Source organism: Tupaia chinensis, unplaced genomic scaffold, assembly GCF_000334495.1.
Source record: "Tupaia chinensis unplaced genomic scaffold, TupChi_1.0 Scaffold000037_22, whole genome shotgun sequence".
Lineage (NCBI taxonomy): Eukaryota > Metazoa > Chordata > Mammalia > Scandentia > Tupaiidae > Tupaia > Tupaia belangeri.
The window spans coordinates 343,667-360,854 of NW_006159481.1; the positions used below are offsets into that span (position 1 = coordinate 343,667).

General features: G+C 37.4%; 1 protein-coding gene across 2 annotated transcripts in view; it reads left to right on the plus strand.

The window, feature by feature from the left end:
• LOC102470206 (secreted phosphoprotein 24-like) overlaps window positions 1–16,672 on the plus strand; it is an 18,124-nt gene extending 1,452 nt beyond the window's left edge. Inside the window, exons 3-5 of one of the 2 annotated variants that reach the window (XM_006140564.3) lie at window positions 9,668–9,790; window positions 10,945–11,052; window positions 16,522–16,672. In XM_006140564.3, coding sequence (XP_006140626.1) covers window positions 9,668–9,790; window positions 10,945–11,025 — 204 coding nt within the window. In that variant the 3' untranslated portion in view covers window positions 11,026–11,052; window positions 16,522–16,672. Of the gene's footprint in view, window positions 1–9,667; window positions 9,791–10,944; window positions 11,546–16,521 lie in introns of those variants that run through there. The other variant, XM_006140563.3, reaches the window with a different exon arrangement.
• The last annotated feature ends 516 nt before the right edge of the window (window positions 16,673–17,188 follow it).

Here is a 17,188-nt window from a genome sequence, read left to right on the forward strand (position 1 = left end):
TTTTTTGTCATGATGTTCTCAAAGCTACTTCTAGTGACTGATTTTTCTGCTGCATTCTTCCCTCTGACCTTGTCTTCTGTTTCCCTGTGTCCTGTTTTTGTATCTGAAGTCCTCGTAGTTCTTCCTGAAATGTTCTAGTGAGAACTACTGATTTATTTAAAATGAGCCTCCTTTCATATTCAGCAGTCCTGCTCCTAATATTTACAGAAAATCAATTCTGGCTTTTGAGCCAAAGACCTCTAACTTCCTCTGTCAATCTGGAACAATTCTGTTTTTGTTGGTGGTGGTGGTGCCGTTGTTTTTGTTTGTTTGTTTTTGTTAACCTTGGGAACCAGGGAAAGAAGAATTTACTTGGGCTTTCCTGACTACATCTGTGATAGGCAAGGAAAATGTGAAGTCCTCGTAGTTCTTCCTGAAATGTTCTAGTGAGAACTACTGATTTATTTAAAATGAGCCTCCTTTCATATTCAGCAGTCCTGCTCCTAATATTTACAGAAAATCAATTCTGGCTTTTGAGCCAAAGACCTCTAACTTCCTCTGTCAATCTGGAACAATTCTGTTTTTGTTGGTGGTGGTGGTGCCGTTGTTTTTGTTTGTTTGTTTTTGTTAACCTTGGGAACCAGGGAAAGAAGAATTTACTTGGGCTTTCCTGACTACATCTGTGATAGGCAAGGAAAATGTAGAGCTGTTCTTCAAAGAAAATAAGAAACAGAGACAGAAAGTCACATTCCTCCTTCCTCCTGTTTCCCACCTGACTAAATTGATTGTTGTCATCTTAATGGGGGTCATTTGGAGGTAGAAATGGACATACTCTCAAGTACATTTAGTTTAAGGTGAGCATTATAGGAGGTTCTGTGAAGTTATATACATTAGGAATGAAAAGGCTGAGCAGCTGGATTGCATAAAATTAACAACGGAGACATGGCCAGGAGTTCAGGAAGCAGCCCCTTTCTTGCAGAGGCCATGTGGCTGTGATTTCTTTTGGCCTCTTTGCTCCCTTCTTTTCTTCCTGGATGCCTCTTTACCTTCTTCTGTCTACTACTCTGCAGAGCACCCAAGTCATGACTTCCTAACCCAAGTCCCCAAATACAACATATTCATTGTTATTTCTTCAGAAACAGGCTAGATTTCTCTTTTGCAAATTCTGAAGAAATTCATTGAATTGTCCCACTTGTCTTTTCCTTAATCATTAATCATAACACCTATGGGCTCTTCTCTACTTAGATATCTCTCAGAACAAGGCTGCCATGGCCAGAGTGGGGCTGCGTGGACTTGGACATTGTGGTATGGAGACACCATGAGATATATGTGGTCAGGTGCCAAACAACGTTTGAAGCCCTCTGAAAGAGGGTTAGATCATAATAAGGAAGCCCTTTCCTTTAAAACAACTTGTATTAACTTCCATATTGAGTTTCCATTAATATTTAAAAATGAATTCTACTTGAGGTGTTGTGGAATCCATGTCCTCTTGCGAGTCTTGCAGATGAACATTTCAAATTTACTGGGAATAGATCTATGCTCACTAGAGAAGAAAGTAGTTAATTAAATGAAGACAAGAGAACTAACTACTGATGCCGTGGGTATCTGGTCCATACAGTAGAGCTCACGTCAGGTGTATCCCACCAGTGCACATGAAATATGTGTGCCATCTCAGTGTGGTCACCCAGACCTGAACCCCCCACACATATACACCTAAAATATGATGTATGCAACCCTTATTTCTACTAAATAAAATATGCCACTTTGTCTTACATATACTACTCTTCTACCAAGAAGTCTGCTAATTCTTGCCTTTCCTTGGCCATTCCTTTTATTTATTTATTTAGTTAGTTAGTTAGTTAGTTTAAACATTCAATCACTATACATCTCTTCTCTTATAAAGTGAATTTTGCCAAAAGGAATACATTTCACACCAGGTGAGTTGAGGATACTATACACATTATCATAAACAGATAATAAACCATTTATCCCATAGGCCATTCCTTTCTTGATTTTTTCAGTTAAAGTACAAATTTATTTTGGTGAAAACAAATTTCAAATCCATACATAGTTTCTTTCAGTATGCATTTTCTGTGAACTTTTTGAAGATTCCTCTTACTTAGATATTGAAGTCATTGGGTGAATCATGATTCAATGTGACCATGTCCTCTAGTAAAAGATAGTGAAGACACAGACATGCACAGAGAGAATACATGTAAAGACACGGAAAGATGTTGGCTGTCTGCCAGTGCTGCATGCTGTGCAAATACTTTATATTTTTTAATATGTCTTTTATTTTGTTCTATTTCTTTCATACATTCAATTACTATACATCACTTAGCTTGTAAAGTGAATTTTCACAACATGAAGGCACTTCACACCAGTCCAGTTGAGGATCCTATACACATTATCATCAACAGATATTAATCCATTTCTGTGTCCCAAAAAAATCTTGCCTCTCTATTTTTCTTCTTAATTTCTTTTGTTACACTATACCCCTTCTCCCACTCTCTTCCCACATTGTATCCAGTATCCACAATCATTGTCCAGGCTTATGCATGATCTAATCTTTCAGTTTCCACAATAGAGCACAGATAGCGACACATATTAAATGGAAGCATGCAATGTCTTTCCTCATAGTCTGTCTTGCTTCACTCAGCAGTAAATCTTCCCATATTTGTCTATTTTCTATTAAAAAGTCAGGGTCTTGTTGTTTTTTAATGGCTGAGTAGCATCCCATAGAGTATAAACACACTTTTAAAATCCATTCTTCTGTTCATGAACATTTGGGTTGGTTCCATGTCTTAGCAGTTTTGAATAATGCCTCAATAAACATAGACGTGCAAGGACTTTTCTGAGTGTCATCCTGTATTTGGGCAGATACCCAGAACTGTCGGATCATATGGTAGTTCTATAAGTAGATATTTGAAGAACTCCCATATAGTTCTCCAGAGTGGCTGAACCAATTTACCTATTCACCAGCAGAATAGAAGAATTCCCCCTTTACCACAGGCCTGCCAGCACTTACCATTTTTTGATTTTTAAATCTTAGTCATTCTGGAAAAGATTAAAAATACAAAAGAAATGAAAAGTTTTGGTGGGATTGTGGTGGAAAGGGAACTCTCCTACACTATTGGTGGGAATGTAAATTGATCCAGCCAGTGTAGAGAACAATATGGAGGTTACTCAAAGACCTACAAATAGAATTACCATATGATCAAGTAATCCCACTCTCAGTATCTACCCAAAGGACAAGGGAATGCTCAGTAATAAAAGCACTTGCACATCAATGTTTATTGCAACATTATTCACAATTGCTAAGACATAGAACCAATCCAAATGTCCATGAACAGAGGAATGGATTGAAAACGTGTGGTACATATACTCTATGGAAAACTGTTTGGCCATGAAAAAACAACAAGACCATGGTATTTTATAAAAAGTGGTCAAAAATGGATGATTTAATGCTGTGTGAAGCAAATCAGGCTATGAAAGAAATTTATTACATGTCTCCACTTAATATAGGGCATAAAAGAAGTGAAAATAGTGACATATGCAGTAGACAGTGTGGAAGGATGGTGGGAGAAGGAAAGAATATAAGGAAGAAGATGAGGGAAAAATATAGAGAAGCAAGACATTTGTGGAACTCAAAAATTATGTATTACATATTGATGATAATGTGTATAGTATTCTCAACTGAAATAGTCTAAGATGTATTTCATATTTTGTAGATTCTCTTTAGAAGCTTAATGATGTATAGAGATCAAAGGTTTTTAAAAAAAACAATAAAAATAATACAAAATAAAATAATTTACTCATTCGGATTGGGGTTAGGTGGTAAATCATTGTAGTTTTCATCAGCATCTCCCTTAGGATGAGGGATATTGAACATTTTTTCCTATTATGTTTGCCTATTCATATGTCTTCATTATAGAATTGTTTGTTCAGCTCATTTTCCTATGTTTTAATTGGATTGATAATTTTTGGGGTATCTGCGAATTCTGATTATCAATCCCTTATCTGACACATAATTTACAAAAATATTCTCCAAATTTTGAGGGTTGTTGATTCACACTAATTACTGTATTTTGCTTTGCAGAAACTTCTTAATCTAATGTAATCCCACTTGTCTAATTTTGGAATTATTGACTGTGCTTTGGGGGTCTTATTTAAGACGTCTTTGCTACCCCAGTGTCTCCAGAGTTTCTTCAGTGCTTTTCATCAGGAGTTTTATAGTTTGAGATCTTATGTTTAGGTCTTTGATCCACTTTGAGTTGATTTGTGTCAATGGTGAAAGATAGGACTTCAGATTCATCTTTTTGCAGGCGGATACCCAGTTTTTCCAGAACCATTTGCTAAGGAGGTTTTAATTTTTCCACTGGATTGACTGGTACACTTTGACAAAGATCAGTAGGCGGCATGTTTGGTTTTTTTCTTTTCTGAGATCTCTATTCTATTCCACTGTTTTTGTGTCAACACCATGTTCTGTTATTGTGTCAATACCATGCTGTTTTGAACAGGGAGTGAGAGCATTTCTAATTATTTACATTTATCAGCAAAGCTACACTCATTGTGCCTACTTCTTGAAAATCTAATTTCTTCAGTGTTTCAGACCCTAAAATAATAATAATAAAATTTTAAAAAGGAAAATTTCATTTCTTCTTCTATTTGCAGGAGCATCCTCCTACTTCAATTTCTCCTGGTGACATTTCTTTCCTCTTGGAGTGTTTCACACTTTGATTTATGCTGTGTGTGTTAGCGATGTTTTCTACAAATACCCTGTAGATAGTTCCCATGTACAATTCTGTCCATAGCAGCACATACGAGCTATTCATTAGGAGCCCAAGACTTCAGGAGAGAGCTGAAGAAATAAATCATTAAAACTGAAGGTCCAGACATGTCACCAACGATGAAATACAAAGGAGTAAGTAGGATTTGAAAAACAAATTTAGCTTACTAGTAGGTGAAAAGAAAAATAATCAGAATTAAAACAACAGGGTAGGAAGGTAGAATAAGGTTAGACAATAATAGGATGAAAAAGAATACTCATTACTACAGAGAGAATATAATTTGGTAAAATCACCTTTCAAGAGACCAGAAGATATCATAATAGTTATGTCACTGGACTGCCACATGACTACCTGAGGTTTGAGTCCAGATCTGGCTGCTTGAAACACATGCTGGGTGTGTGTGTCTGCATCCCTAAAATCTCAAGAGGAGAAGAGAAGTGAAGGGATTGTGGCAAGGTCATCACTCCTGTGGTTTTTTTCTCATTTTCTTTCTCTCTATCTCTCTGGAGAGTGCACATACCCTATAGCAAAAATCTATCTAAAAAAAGAAAAAGGAAAAACTTGTCTTTTTTTAATTTTTCATCTTTTTTGGGAGAGAAGTTCTTGCTACAGGGTGCATGCACTTGTCAGAGAGACAGAGAGACAGAAAGCAAGAAATCACCCCCCAGGGGGGATGGCCATGCCACAATCCCTTCTCCTCCAGTCTCCTTTCGGGATCTTGGGCACGCATGCACATGTGCCCGGCGTGAGTATAAGCCACTGGGTCTGGGACTTGAATGGCAGTAGACTACATGGGAGTTCAGTGACATAGCCATTACACTAACTGCTGGTCCCAGAAAAATTTATCTTTCAAAACCAATTCAGAAATATGTGTTATGCACATTTATGAACATGCTGGACATTAACTTTAGCATATATTTTAAACTATTGGTCATATAGTTTCACTTCTAGGAATATGTCCAAAAAAATAAGTGGCTTACTCATGTGTATATATGTGTAGGTGTTCTGGACTAGAGTTTAATAAACTTAATCAGAAGGATCAGGCCCTTTCACTTTATTCCTGAGTTTTCTTAATAAGCCTAGTAGTTCTTCACTCAACCTGTATATCAGCATGACCTGAGAGCTTTAAATAGTCCAGAAGATACGACCCATTAATCAAATCTCAACTTCGCTGCATTGAGAATTAAATATGAGCACCTTTCCATGGTTGTAAGAGCATCAGTTGACATTCATCTCCCAACATCATGGAATATGGTGCTCCCATTGTTATGTCCAACCACAGAAGTAAGACTTTTCCCTGTGCCAGGGACTGGTTCTGCACTTCCCTCAAATAATGGGCTCTTTTACATCTCTTAAGCCCAGTTTAAATTTCCCTTCCAAAGGATTGTACTGGCAATTTCTCTAAAGTAGCTGCTTCCTCTCCTTACTCCCATTACCATTTCATCATCAATGTTTTCATTTTCTTTACCACGTTTACTGGGTAGCAGCTCATCTGGACTCTAAGCTACATGGAATCTCTCCTGCTCTGCCTCTGGTGCTAAATACACAATAAGTATTCAATTGATCACAAGACTTCTGTGTCATAAGAAATTCCCAGTGTTTTCAGAAATTTGAGAGAGTCCCAGTGTTCCATGCTGGGTTAAAAGGAATAAAAATTATGTAACCATGTTCATAGATAAGACTGCTGAAGAAGAAACCTGGGACTGAGGACCAGCTGTTGGCATAATGGCTATGTCACTGAAATCCCATGTAGTTGACCACAGTTCAAGTCCTGGACCCGGTGGCTTAAACTCATGCTGGGCACGTGCACGCGCATGCCCAAGATCCTGAGAGGAGAATGGAGGAGAAAGGGATTGGAGTGTGGCCATCCCCCATAGGGGATGATTTCTCACTCTCTGTCTCTCTGTCTCGCTCTGGATTTCTGGTGAGCACACACACCCTATAGCAAAAACCTCTTTAAAAAATACCCCAAAACCTAGGACTGAATAATACTCTGCAGAGCTATATTTGTTGCTTAATGATTTCTTTCAGGAATTATTAAGAAATTAAGGAGCATTCTTTTTGGAAATGACACTATACATATAGTTTTATTTTCATTATTTTTTATAGTTACATTGTACAAAATATTCATGAACACAGGATTAAAAATACTAAATCTTTGTTCCGAGGAAAAATAGAGGGTTAGGTTCCTGCAAGTCTTGAGTCACAATCTTTTTGTCGATTCATCTACAAGTAAACTTGTTTAGTGAGATAATCTTAAAGATTCCAAATTTAATGTATATTGTTGATTCATTAATGATTCATAAACATGAACTCAAAACCACAATGAGATACCACCTAACCACAGCCAGAATGACTAAGATTTTTTAAAAAATAATAAGTGCTACCATGGCTGTGGAGAAAGAGGAAATCTCCTAAACTGCTGGTGGGAATGTAAATTGATCCAGCTACCGTGGAGAACAATATTGAGAATCTTCAAAGATCTACAAATAGAACTACCATATGATCTATCAGTCCCACTCCTGGGTATCTACACAAAGGATAGGAGAACCTCAGTTAAAAAATGCTGGCACATCTATGTTAACTGTGGTATTATTCACAACTGCTAAGACATAGAACCAACCTAAATGTCCACGATCAGAGGAATGGATTGAAAAGTGTGGTACATATACCCTATGGAATACTACTCAGCCATAAAAAACAAGACCCTAGCTTTAGATAAAATGTGGATGAGTATGGAAGGTTTACTTCTGAGTGAAGCAAGCCAGGCAACAAAGGAAAGATATTGTTTATCCCCACTTAATACATACTGACTTTTCATGCTCCATTACTCAAACTGAAAGATTACAAGGTATTAAAATTGGTTATGGATACTGAATACAGTGAGGGAAGTTATGGATACTGAATACAGGTCAGAGAAGAAGGAGAGTGTGATGAAAGACATTAAGGAAAAAATAGAGAGGCAAGAAATTTATGAGACAAAGAAATGGGTTATTATGTATTGATAACATGTATAATATCCTCAACTGAACTGGTGTAAAGTGTATTTATTTTGTGAAAATTTACTTTACAAGCTAAGTGACTGAGTTTATGAAAGAAATTAAAACAAAATGAAATCTATCTAAAAAATTGAACTCAGGGAAGGGGCACTACAACTCATGCCTAAACCAAGATGCTCTAACACACATATTTTCTCTATAAGACACATTGTGCCTTCTTGAGCTTAGGAACACACGAGATAGCTCTTTAGCAGAGAGAGAAAGGGAGAGAGAGAGAGAGAGAGAGAGAGAGAGAGGAGAGAGAGAGAGAAAGCACCCCTGGGGATGGACATGTCACAATCCCTTCTTCTCTATCCTCCTCTCAGTACTACTTTGGGAATTCATGAATGCATGTCCAATGTGTTTTTTATGTTGTCAGGTCTGGGACTCAAACCACAGAGTTGTCCATGTGGTATTCAGTCATCTTAAATATCATGCTACAAGATAGCCCTGAAATTACCACCAAAAAGCACAAAAATGTAAAAGCCATTGCACTAAGCAGACCACACAGGAAGCACATTTGTTTGTAGTCTGAGAGCTAAAAGAAGGCAGAGCATTGCCTGTTTGACACTAGCTGCGAACATTATGTTAGACAACTGAATTTTCACCACTCTGCACACGTCCATGACTTCAAAAGCACTGTAAAGATCAACTTGGAGGTTCCAAGTGAGCGTTAGTGAAGAGAAAAATTTAAAATATCCATGAATAATGATTGTAACAATTGGAAGACTCAGTGGCTGTCATCTCAAGATAAAAGAAAGATAAAAGGAAGTTTATTGAGAAAGAGTTTTTGGTGTCTGTAGACAGAGGTGCTTCAGCTCTCTCTCCATAAAAGAGGAGGGTCAGGACCAGCAGTTAGCATAATGGCTATGTTGCTGAACTCCCAAGTAGTCGACGACAGTTCGAGCCCTGGACCCGGTGGCTTAAACTCACGCTGGGCATGTGTGCGTGCGTACCCAAGATCCCAAGAAATGAATGGAGGAGAAGGGACTCCAGCGTGGCCATCCCCCCTGGGGAGGGTCATTTCTCGCTTTCTGTCTCTCTGTCTTTCTGGTGAGCACATGCACTCTATAACAAAAATCTCTTAAATTAAAAAAAAAAAGGAGGGTCTTTAATAAAGCAACTGATTACACTATTTGGGGATGTTGTATGCACATTCTGCAGATAAGAAACACTTTTTGTTTTTTGCTTTATTCAGGCTGTTAGACTTTGTACTTGTTTTGTGTCCCTGTGTAACAGATTGGGGTCAGCATTCCCTTACAATGATACTCCATCTTAAATCAATTTTAGAAACAATATTAGCAATATTAGCAATATTTGTTTTACCACATATACATTCAGATTCTATCTTTTGCCATAAAAAATTGTATGACTTTGGTCAATCACTTTTCATCTCTGGTCCTTAGGATGAAGGCATGACACCATGTGATTGTTAAGATAATTGATCTTTCAGTGTAATGATTTTATCAGGTATTTTTTTCCACATTGGGGAGACAGAATCATTTCTAGCACCATGAACTTTAGAAACACATCTATTGTGGGACTAGTAGATGGCATAATGGTTACACCGTCTGGACTTGTTGGACTCCCAAGTAGTCAATCATGATTCAAGTCCTGGACCTGGTAACTTAAAATTCATGCTGGGTACATGTGCGTGTGCATGTCCATGTGTGCCCAGAATCCTGAGAGGTAAGTAGAGAAGAGACTTTGGTATGGCCCTCTACCCAGGGGAGTGATTTCTTACTTTCTGTCTCTGTCTCTGTCTCCCTGGTGAGTTCATGTGCCCTATAGCAAAAAAATTTATCTTAAATAAAAGAACCAAACACATCTATTGCAAACTAACACTTCATTTCTGTGAAGGATTCTGTCTCAGAAGATAATTCCCGGAACCTAACTTTTGACTTCTTCATGCAAAAAACTGTTTGCCGGAAATATAGTGGAGCAGATCTCTTTACATGTGCCTTCAAAAGAAGGAACAGATGGGTGAGTGTAATAGAAATGAAATGAATCTCAGAAACTAACCCAAAGAAGATCCTTGCTTCTTCTATGGCCTGGAGCTGACTCAGAGTCTCATGAAGAGCTCAGCCACTGCCTGTCTGGCTTCTGGCCACACCACTGTGTCGATGTGTTCCCTGGAGGGGACAGTGTGATTTAGCGATGGAGGACTTGAGCTGTGGAGTATCTTATCCTGGCAAATTATTTAATCTCTGGTGCTTCCATTTCATACTCTTGATGTTTGTGCGACACAGATAAGGCTTATTGTCTGTTGACGAGTATGTGTATGATGGTCTCAACTGGCCTGGAGCGAGGTGTATATCATGCTGGGTAAAGTCTCTTCACAATCTAAATGATGTGTTGCAATTTAATATATGAACAATAATTTTAAAAATCAATAAAAAAGTAAATAAAAAATAAAATGGGGCTGAATTTGTATCAGGAAAAGTAAATAAAAAGAGGCCAATGACAAAGAGAAATAATAGACACATTTCCAATTCTATGATATATAGTATCCCTAACTGGACTGATGTATTCATGTTGTGAAATTCACTTTACAAGATAAGTGATGTATAGTGGTTGAATATATAAAAGATATTGAAATAAAATATATTAAATTAAAAATAAAATAAATGATGGAACCAGCAGTTGGTGTAATGGCTATGTTGCTGGACTCCTATGTAGTCGACTGCAGTTCAAGTCCTGGACCTGGTGGCTTAAAATTACACCGGGTGTGTGTGTTTGCGTGCTCAAGATCCTGAGAGGCAAGTGGAGGAGAAGGCATTGCAGCATGGTCATTCCCTCACGGGGTGATTTCTCACTTTCTGTCTCTCTGTCTCTCTCTGTCTTTCTGGTGGGTGCATGCACCCTATAGCATAAACGTCTACAAAGAAATAAAATAAAATAAATAAATTAATGGAAGGTTTGACTATGTTCCTGGCATGTGGCATTATTGTTGTCCTTCACCTGTTCCTGTTGAGGATTGATTCTAAGATCCCTTCAGAGATAGCAAAATGCCCCTGTGTGTATATTTCTTTTCCTCCATCATTTTGCCAAACCATACACCATTGACTGATTTATTGGGTAGAGGTTAATCCTTTGTGAAAGTAACTACATGTATTTCATTCTTTTGCCTTTTCCAGAATGCAGTCCTGTGTGAGAGCAGAGTGAAGGTGTCTGAAAACAGACTGCAGTCGGTGATTGCTGAATGTCACCGCATCTAGAATCCGCCAGTACTTTCCAACCTTGAGGTATAACCAGGGGTTTAAGTTCAGTCAGACAGTGCCTCCTGGGGGCTAAGTATGGCACAGTGGTTTGATATTGTAGCTGGATTATTGCACGGGAATGGTAAGCATATCTGCTGGTACAGCTAGAATCTCCTGATACATCTACAAGCTTGTAGTTCATAACACTTACTTCTCCCAGTCTTCCCCCCTGCTTCCATTCTCTGTCTTTCTTTCTCTCTTCCCCCAATCTCTCTCTTGTTCTCTGAGATTTGAGACACAACATTAAAGTAACAGTTAACAAATCTTTAAATTAATGAGCTAAGTATCTAGCTCCCTGATACTGTGGTTTAGTGAACAAAGGGCATTTTTTTGTTGAACTAGTGGTAACTGGTTGCTGTCAAACTACTTATCAGCTCTGCAGTCTAGGTTAGGCTATTTAACCTTAATGATCCATGAATTCTGCATCTGTGGCATGCCAGTAAGAAAGACCACCTTAAAGATTTTGAGAGAATCAAGCGGGTGTGGCTCTGAAAGATATTTAAGATTTTCTTTTATAAGATCCTTGGCTAGAGCCCAGGATCAAGTGTCTCCTTTTCCAGACTGTACTAAAATAGCTAGGAAGTCATATATGTTCTGCAGTAACACACACACTTGCGGTCCAGTTAGCACAAGTGCTAAGAATATCAAGTCCCATGCACTCTGTTAGTAATTTTTTTTGTGGTTTATATAAGCAAAAAGACAGTGAGGAACAGAATGAGTACAATCCTGGTTCTCGTAGGCTTTATAGATTATTTTGGTGTAAGGGTGCTCTTTAAACAGCAATTTCCTGACTGCCAGGCAAGCATTTAGGACCATATAGCATAAGGAATGACTATCATGTGCAAACAGTGAGAGCTTTCTGAAGAAATGGATGTTCAAAGCAACATCAGGACAGTTAACAGAAGCTGGGTAACAGAACCATATGAAGACTAGATTGGAACTAGGTAAGAATAAATATGGTGCCCCTGGAGGTGGACTGAGAGATAGTAGAGAATGCTGATGGGGGCTAAGCTTTCATTGTCCTGTAAAGAAACTGCATCAGCAGTCATCCTCTAGTCTCATTTCTCCCCACACTTGGAAACCATTAGTGTGTTTTCTGTCCATGTATTTGTCTCTTTTGGACATTTCATATAAGTGATATCAAAAAATGTGTTCTTTTGTGACTGCTTTATAGCATTTAGAATAATGTCTTGGAGGCTTGTACTTGTATAGCATATATTAGAATAATGTCTTGGAGGCTTGTACTTGTAGAACATATATCAGTATGTTATACCTTATCATTGTCAAATAATGTTTCCCATTGTATGGATATGCCACATTTAATTTGCCCATTTATTAGTTGATTAGCAATTGAGTTGTTTTGAGGAGAAGATTCCTCATGGCTCCTGAGAACTAGTCACTTCAGGGGAAAAAGAGAAATGAACATTTCCTATTGATAACTCAGCCTTCAGCCCACAAACTTGAGTGGCATCACAATGGAACTGCAATGAGATTACAGATCACCTCTTTCTGCATGCTCCTGAACATTCAGATTAGGAAGAAACACACCATCCATCAGATGACTAGAAATCACTGTGGGACAACAAGAAATATAGGAAAGCAAGAAAACACCTGTCCTCCAAGGGAAAAGAATAAGTCCTCTTCATCTATAGATAGTTCAATGGAAATTATGGAAATGTCTGGTAAATAATTTAGAATATTCATAATGACGAAGATAACAGACATGAAAGAGAAGCGAGACAATGAACTGCAGAATAGAAAGGAGAGAAAATGATGAGTTCCAGGAGGTGAGGAAATTCTTGTAAGATCTAAAGGAGGAATTACACACTTTAAAAAAGAATCAAACAGATGAATATAGAGCTGAAGGCTATAATACAGTAAGTCAAAATCTCCCTTCAAATAATTAAAAGCAGATTAGATTATGCAGAACATAGAATCTCAGACATAGAAGAGAAAATTGCTGGCCTATAAAAATCCACCATGAAGACTGAGAAAATGGCCCAAAACAATGAGAATAATATACGAGAAATACTAGATACCATCAAACGTCCAAACATCGGGATAATTCATATCCCAGAAGGCAAAGAGTGGGGCATTGGTAATCTATTCCATGAAATCCTGCAAGAAAACTTTCCAAACCTAGAGAGGCACTCAAAGATCCAGTCTGAATAAATACAAAGGACCCCAATTAGAATCAGCCAAAGAAGTTCTTCTCCAAGACACATTACAGCCAGATTGAACAAAGCCACAGACAAAGACAAGATACTAAGATTGACAAGAGAAAAACATCAAGTTAACTACAAAAGATTTCCCATCAGGCTAGCAGCAGACCTCTCATCAGAAGCAATGTCAGCAAGGAAAGAACGGGAAAATATATTCAAAGTGTTAAGGGAAAAGCAACTTCAACCAAGAATATTGTACCCGGCAAGATTATCCTTCATGTAGGAAGAAAAGACAAGAATATTTTCAGATGAACAAAACCTGAAAGAATTTACCAGCACCAGATCAGTCTCTGAGAAGTTCTCAAGGGAGTGCTATATCAGGAAAATTAAACACAGACACACAGAAATAAGTGTTCAAAAACTAAGAAAATGGCCAAATTAATTATGGGGACAAGTCTGGAGTTGAATATTATATCCCAGAATTTAATTGAGAAAATTGAAAAACAACAACAGAAGATAAAGTACATGAGACTGAATTAGTGAAATAGAATTTTATGACTTTTGACTAAAACATTGCTGAATTTTCTTCTAGGCTTTGTTGTCCAGTTGTAAGAATTTGTGTCCTTTCTTGAGATGTCAATAAGTTCATGTACCTACCATTTTAACAGAATCCTAACCTGTTTCCTGGCCTTAAGCTTTAAGTAAATTTCCTTAGTATTTCTTTGATTTAAGTTAAAACTGCTTTTCTTGAAATTACCAGCTCAACATGCTATTGAAAGTAGTTAGATTATTTAAGAAATTATGTGATCTATACAATGTGTGGGGGGGGGAAGGAATGGAAGACAACTGTAGATACCAGAGATAGTGTGAGAAGAGGGTGGGAAAGGACAGAAGGTCAGAAATAGGGGTTAAACATATATAGAAATGGAAAAATTTTGACAATAACATGAATGATTAAGCCACTATGTGGTCTATTCTGGATGGGAAATCACATTTTGTATGCTGTGATGATGCTTAGCCTGGCCTTAAGCTTTAAGGAAATTTCCTTAGTATTTCTTTGATTTAAGTTAAAACTGCTTTTCTTGAAATTACCAGCTCAACATGCTATTGAAAGTAGTTAGATTATTTAAGAAATTATGTGATCTATACAATGTGTGGGGGGGGGAAGGAATGGAAGACAACTGTAGATACCAGAGATAGTGTGAGAAGAGGGTGGGAAAGGACAGAAGGTCAGAAATAGGGGTTAAACATATATAGAAATGGAAAAATTTTGACAATAACATGAATGATTAAGCCACTATGTGGTCTATTCTGGATGGGAAATCACATTTTGTATGCTGTGATGATGCTTAGGGAATGAATGTAAATTAATTAAGCTTTTAAAAATGTTTCAGAAAAAAAAAGCCTAAAACTGTTTTTCTTGAAACAAAGAAAAAATGCATTAAAAATGCCTATTTGATGACTGCAGTAAGATGTATAGCCCCAGCTAGGTGCTGCTATATAGTATGTTCACTCTACTCACTGAGGTTTATGCCTAAAGTCAGACTTGTGTTCATGGATATGTATATATAAGCTCTGCTTGCTATTCAGAATATTTAGATTAATTAAAATCTTTAGTGAACCAACAAAATATGGGGGAGGGGAAGGCATAGAAAGCAACCACAGATACCAGAGTCAGTGTGAAAGGAGGGTGGGAGATGGCAGAGGATGAGAGATAGGGAATCAAGGATGGGGGAAAAATGCAAAATATACAGGAAATAAGAAATGGAAAATTATTTGTTGATAACACATATGTTGATTAATGTGCTTGATCGAGCCAATATAGTGTATTCTGAAGGAAAAAAATCTCATTTTGTATGTTGTAATTATGTACAGTGAATGAACGTAAATAAATAAATTTAAATTTTAAAAATTTGAGTTGTCTTCACTTCTTTGGGCTCTTCTGAGTAATGGCATTAGGAACACTGACATGCAAGTTTTTGTGTGAGTGTATGTTTTTTATTTTCTTGAGAATTGAATTATTGACCATGTAGCAACTTTATCTTTTTGAGAAATTGTCAAACTGTTTTCCATAGTAGCTGCAACATTTTTTTTATTTTTTACATTTTCTTAATACATTAAATCACATTTTTTAGCTTACAAGGTGATCATTTCAATATGTGAACATTTCAACCCGGTCCAGTTGACCAAAATATAACAATACTACCTCCCCGTCTCAACAATGTGTGGAGGAGTGGAGCCTGGGGAAAAATATTTGGAGGAGGGATACAGAGTAGCTGCAACATTTTACATTTCCACCTGTAATTATGAGAGTTTCAGTTTCTGCACGTTTTTACCAGAATTATTATTGGCTGGGCTTTTTCAGTTTATTTTAGCCATTTTAGTGAATGTGAAGTGGTACTTTTTCCGGTTTCAGTTTGCATTTTTCTAATGATTAATCCTTGGCTATTTGTATATTTTCTTTGGAAAAATGGCTTGGGAAATCAGCATTGACCTTTTTTTCCAATCACATTCTTATTTACTGACTAAAAACTCTCATGATCTCCTCTTTGCCCTCAAAAAAATGAGTTGATTCTCTCAGAGACAATGTTACAAGAGACAGCAAGAAAATACCCAAAAGAGAAAAGACTGACTTTTCCAACATAATTCTGAAACTGAATATCATCACTTCTATATATTTTATTAATCACACAGACCAACCTTGGTCCAATGAGGGTGGGAAAGGAGTAGTTAACTATGTGAACACCAGCAGGTCACCCAGGAGGCAATCTCACTGTATAACTGCAATTGTGACAACATACTATATGGCTATAAATGAATGTGATTAATCCTTATATATGTCTCAGAAAATGCTTCTAAGCTGAATTCTAAAAACATTTAGGCCTTGGGACTATTATCAATTCAAAGGTTCAGCCATCTCACAGACCTCTTTGAACATGACAATTTAACTTAATCTAGCAGTGTGTGGCAAGCATTGAGAATATCACATGGAGGACTAAAAAGTAAATGTGACAGTCCCTTTCCTGAAGGGCTTACACTAGTGGCTGAGACAGTGATATGCAGTAATATGAAGTGGGAAGAAATCAGCTCTGCTTCAGCTGTAACACAACACAGGAGAGGGAGTGAGCGTGTGAAAGAAAGGGTGAAGTTCCTGCATCCTCAGGTAGTTTCTGTGCAGTATGGGCTCAGGTAACATTGGTCACAATTCTTCTCACTAATTTATCATGACATATCATGATGTCTTAGATTTTGATGTGACTCACAAAGCCTATATTTTGATTTCTATCTTTAGAGTTTTTGAGAAGAGTTTTTCCTTCCGGACACAGAAGGTCACAAATCACCAACGCGAGCAAGAATACAAGTTGGCTTTGAGTAATTGCCTATATATAAAGAAACACTGTTGAAAACATGTGCATTTGGAAATTGAAACTACTCGAAATGAATGTCTTAGAACTGTGTTTCTTACATCTGCAGACCTCTGTAATACTCTCTTCAATTTCTATCCTTGCTATTCACCTTCTCTTGCTTCCTCTCCAAGTATCTCAGCTGTCTCTTCAATCTCGTATATCTTCAATCTTTTCCCCATGACATTTGTGTCTGTTGCCGCTGATGTAATCAAGTTTATCCACTTTAAGACCAAACAAGCAAACAACAAAATAAGGAAGCCCTTTCTTCTGGCCTCGTCCCACCCATCTCACAAGTACCTACCCTCCATTCTTCCTTCCTGGTTAAGCCTCTACACATAGCTGTGACTTATTGGCTGCTGCTTCTATCTCCTTTCTTTCTATTCACTGTTGTGATTTTTGTGAATAAGATAATAATCCTCCAAATCTATGATATCTTATCTGACTTCTTTTAAAAAAAATTGCCAGAGCTCACATGCACTTGATGGAGAGAGACAAAGAGAGAGAAATAGAGAAAAGGGGAGAAAGTATCCCCCATGAGACATGGCCATGCTG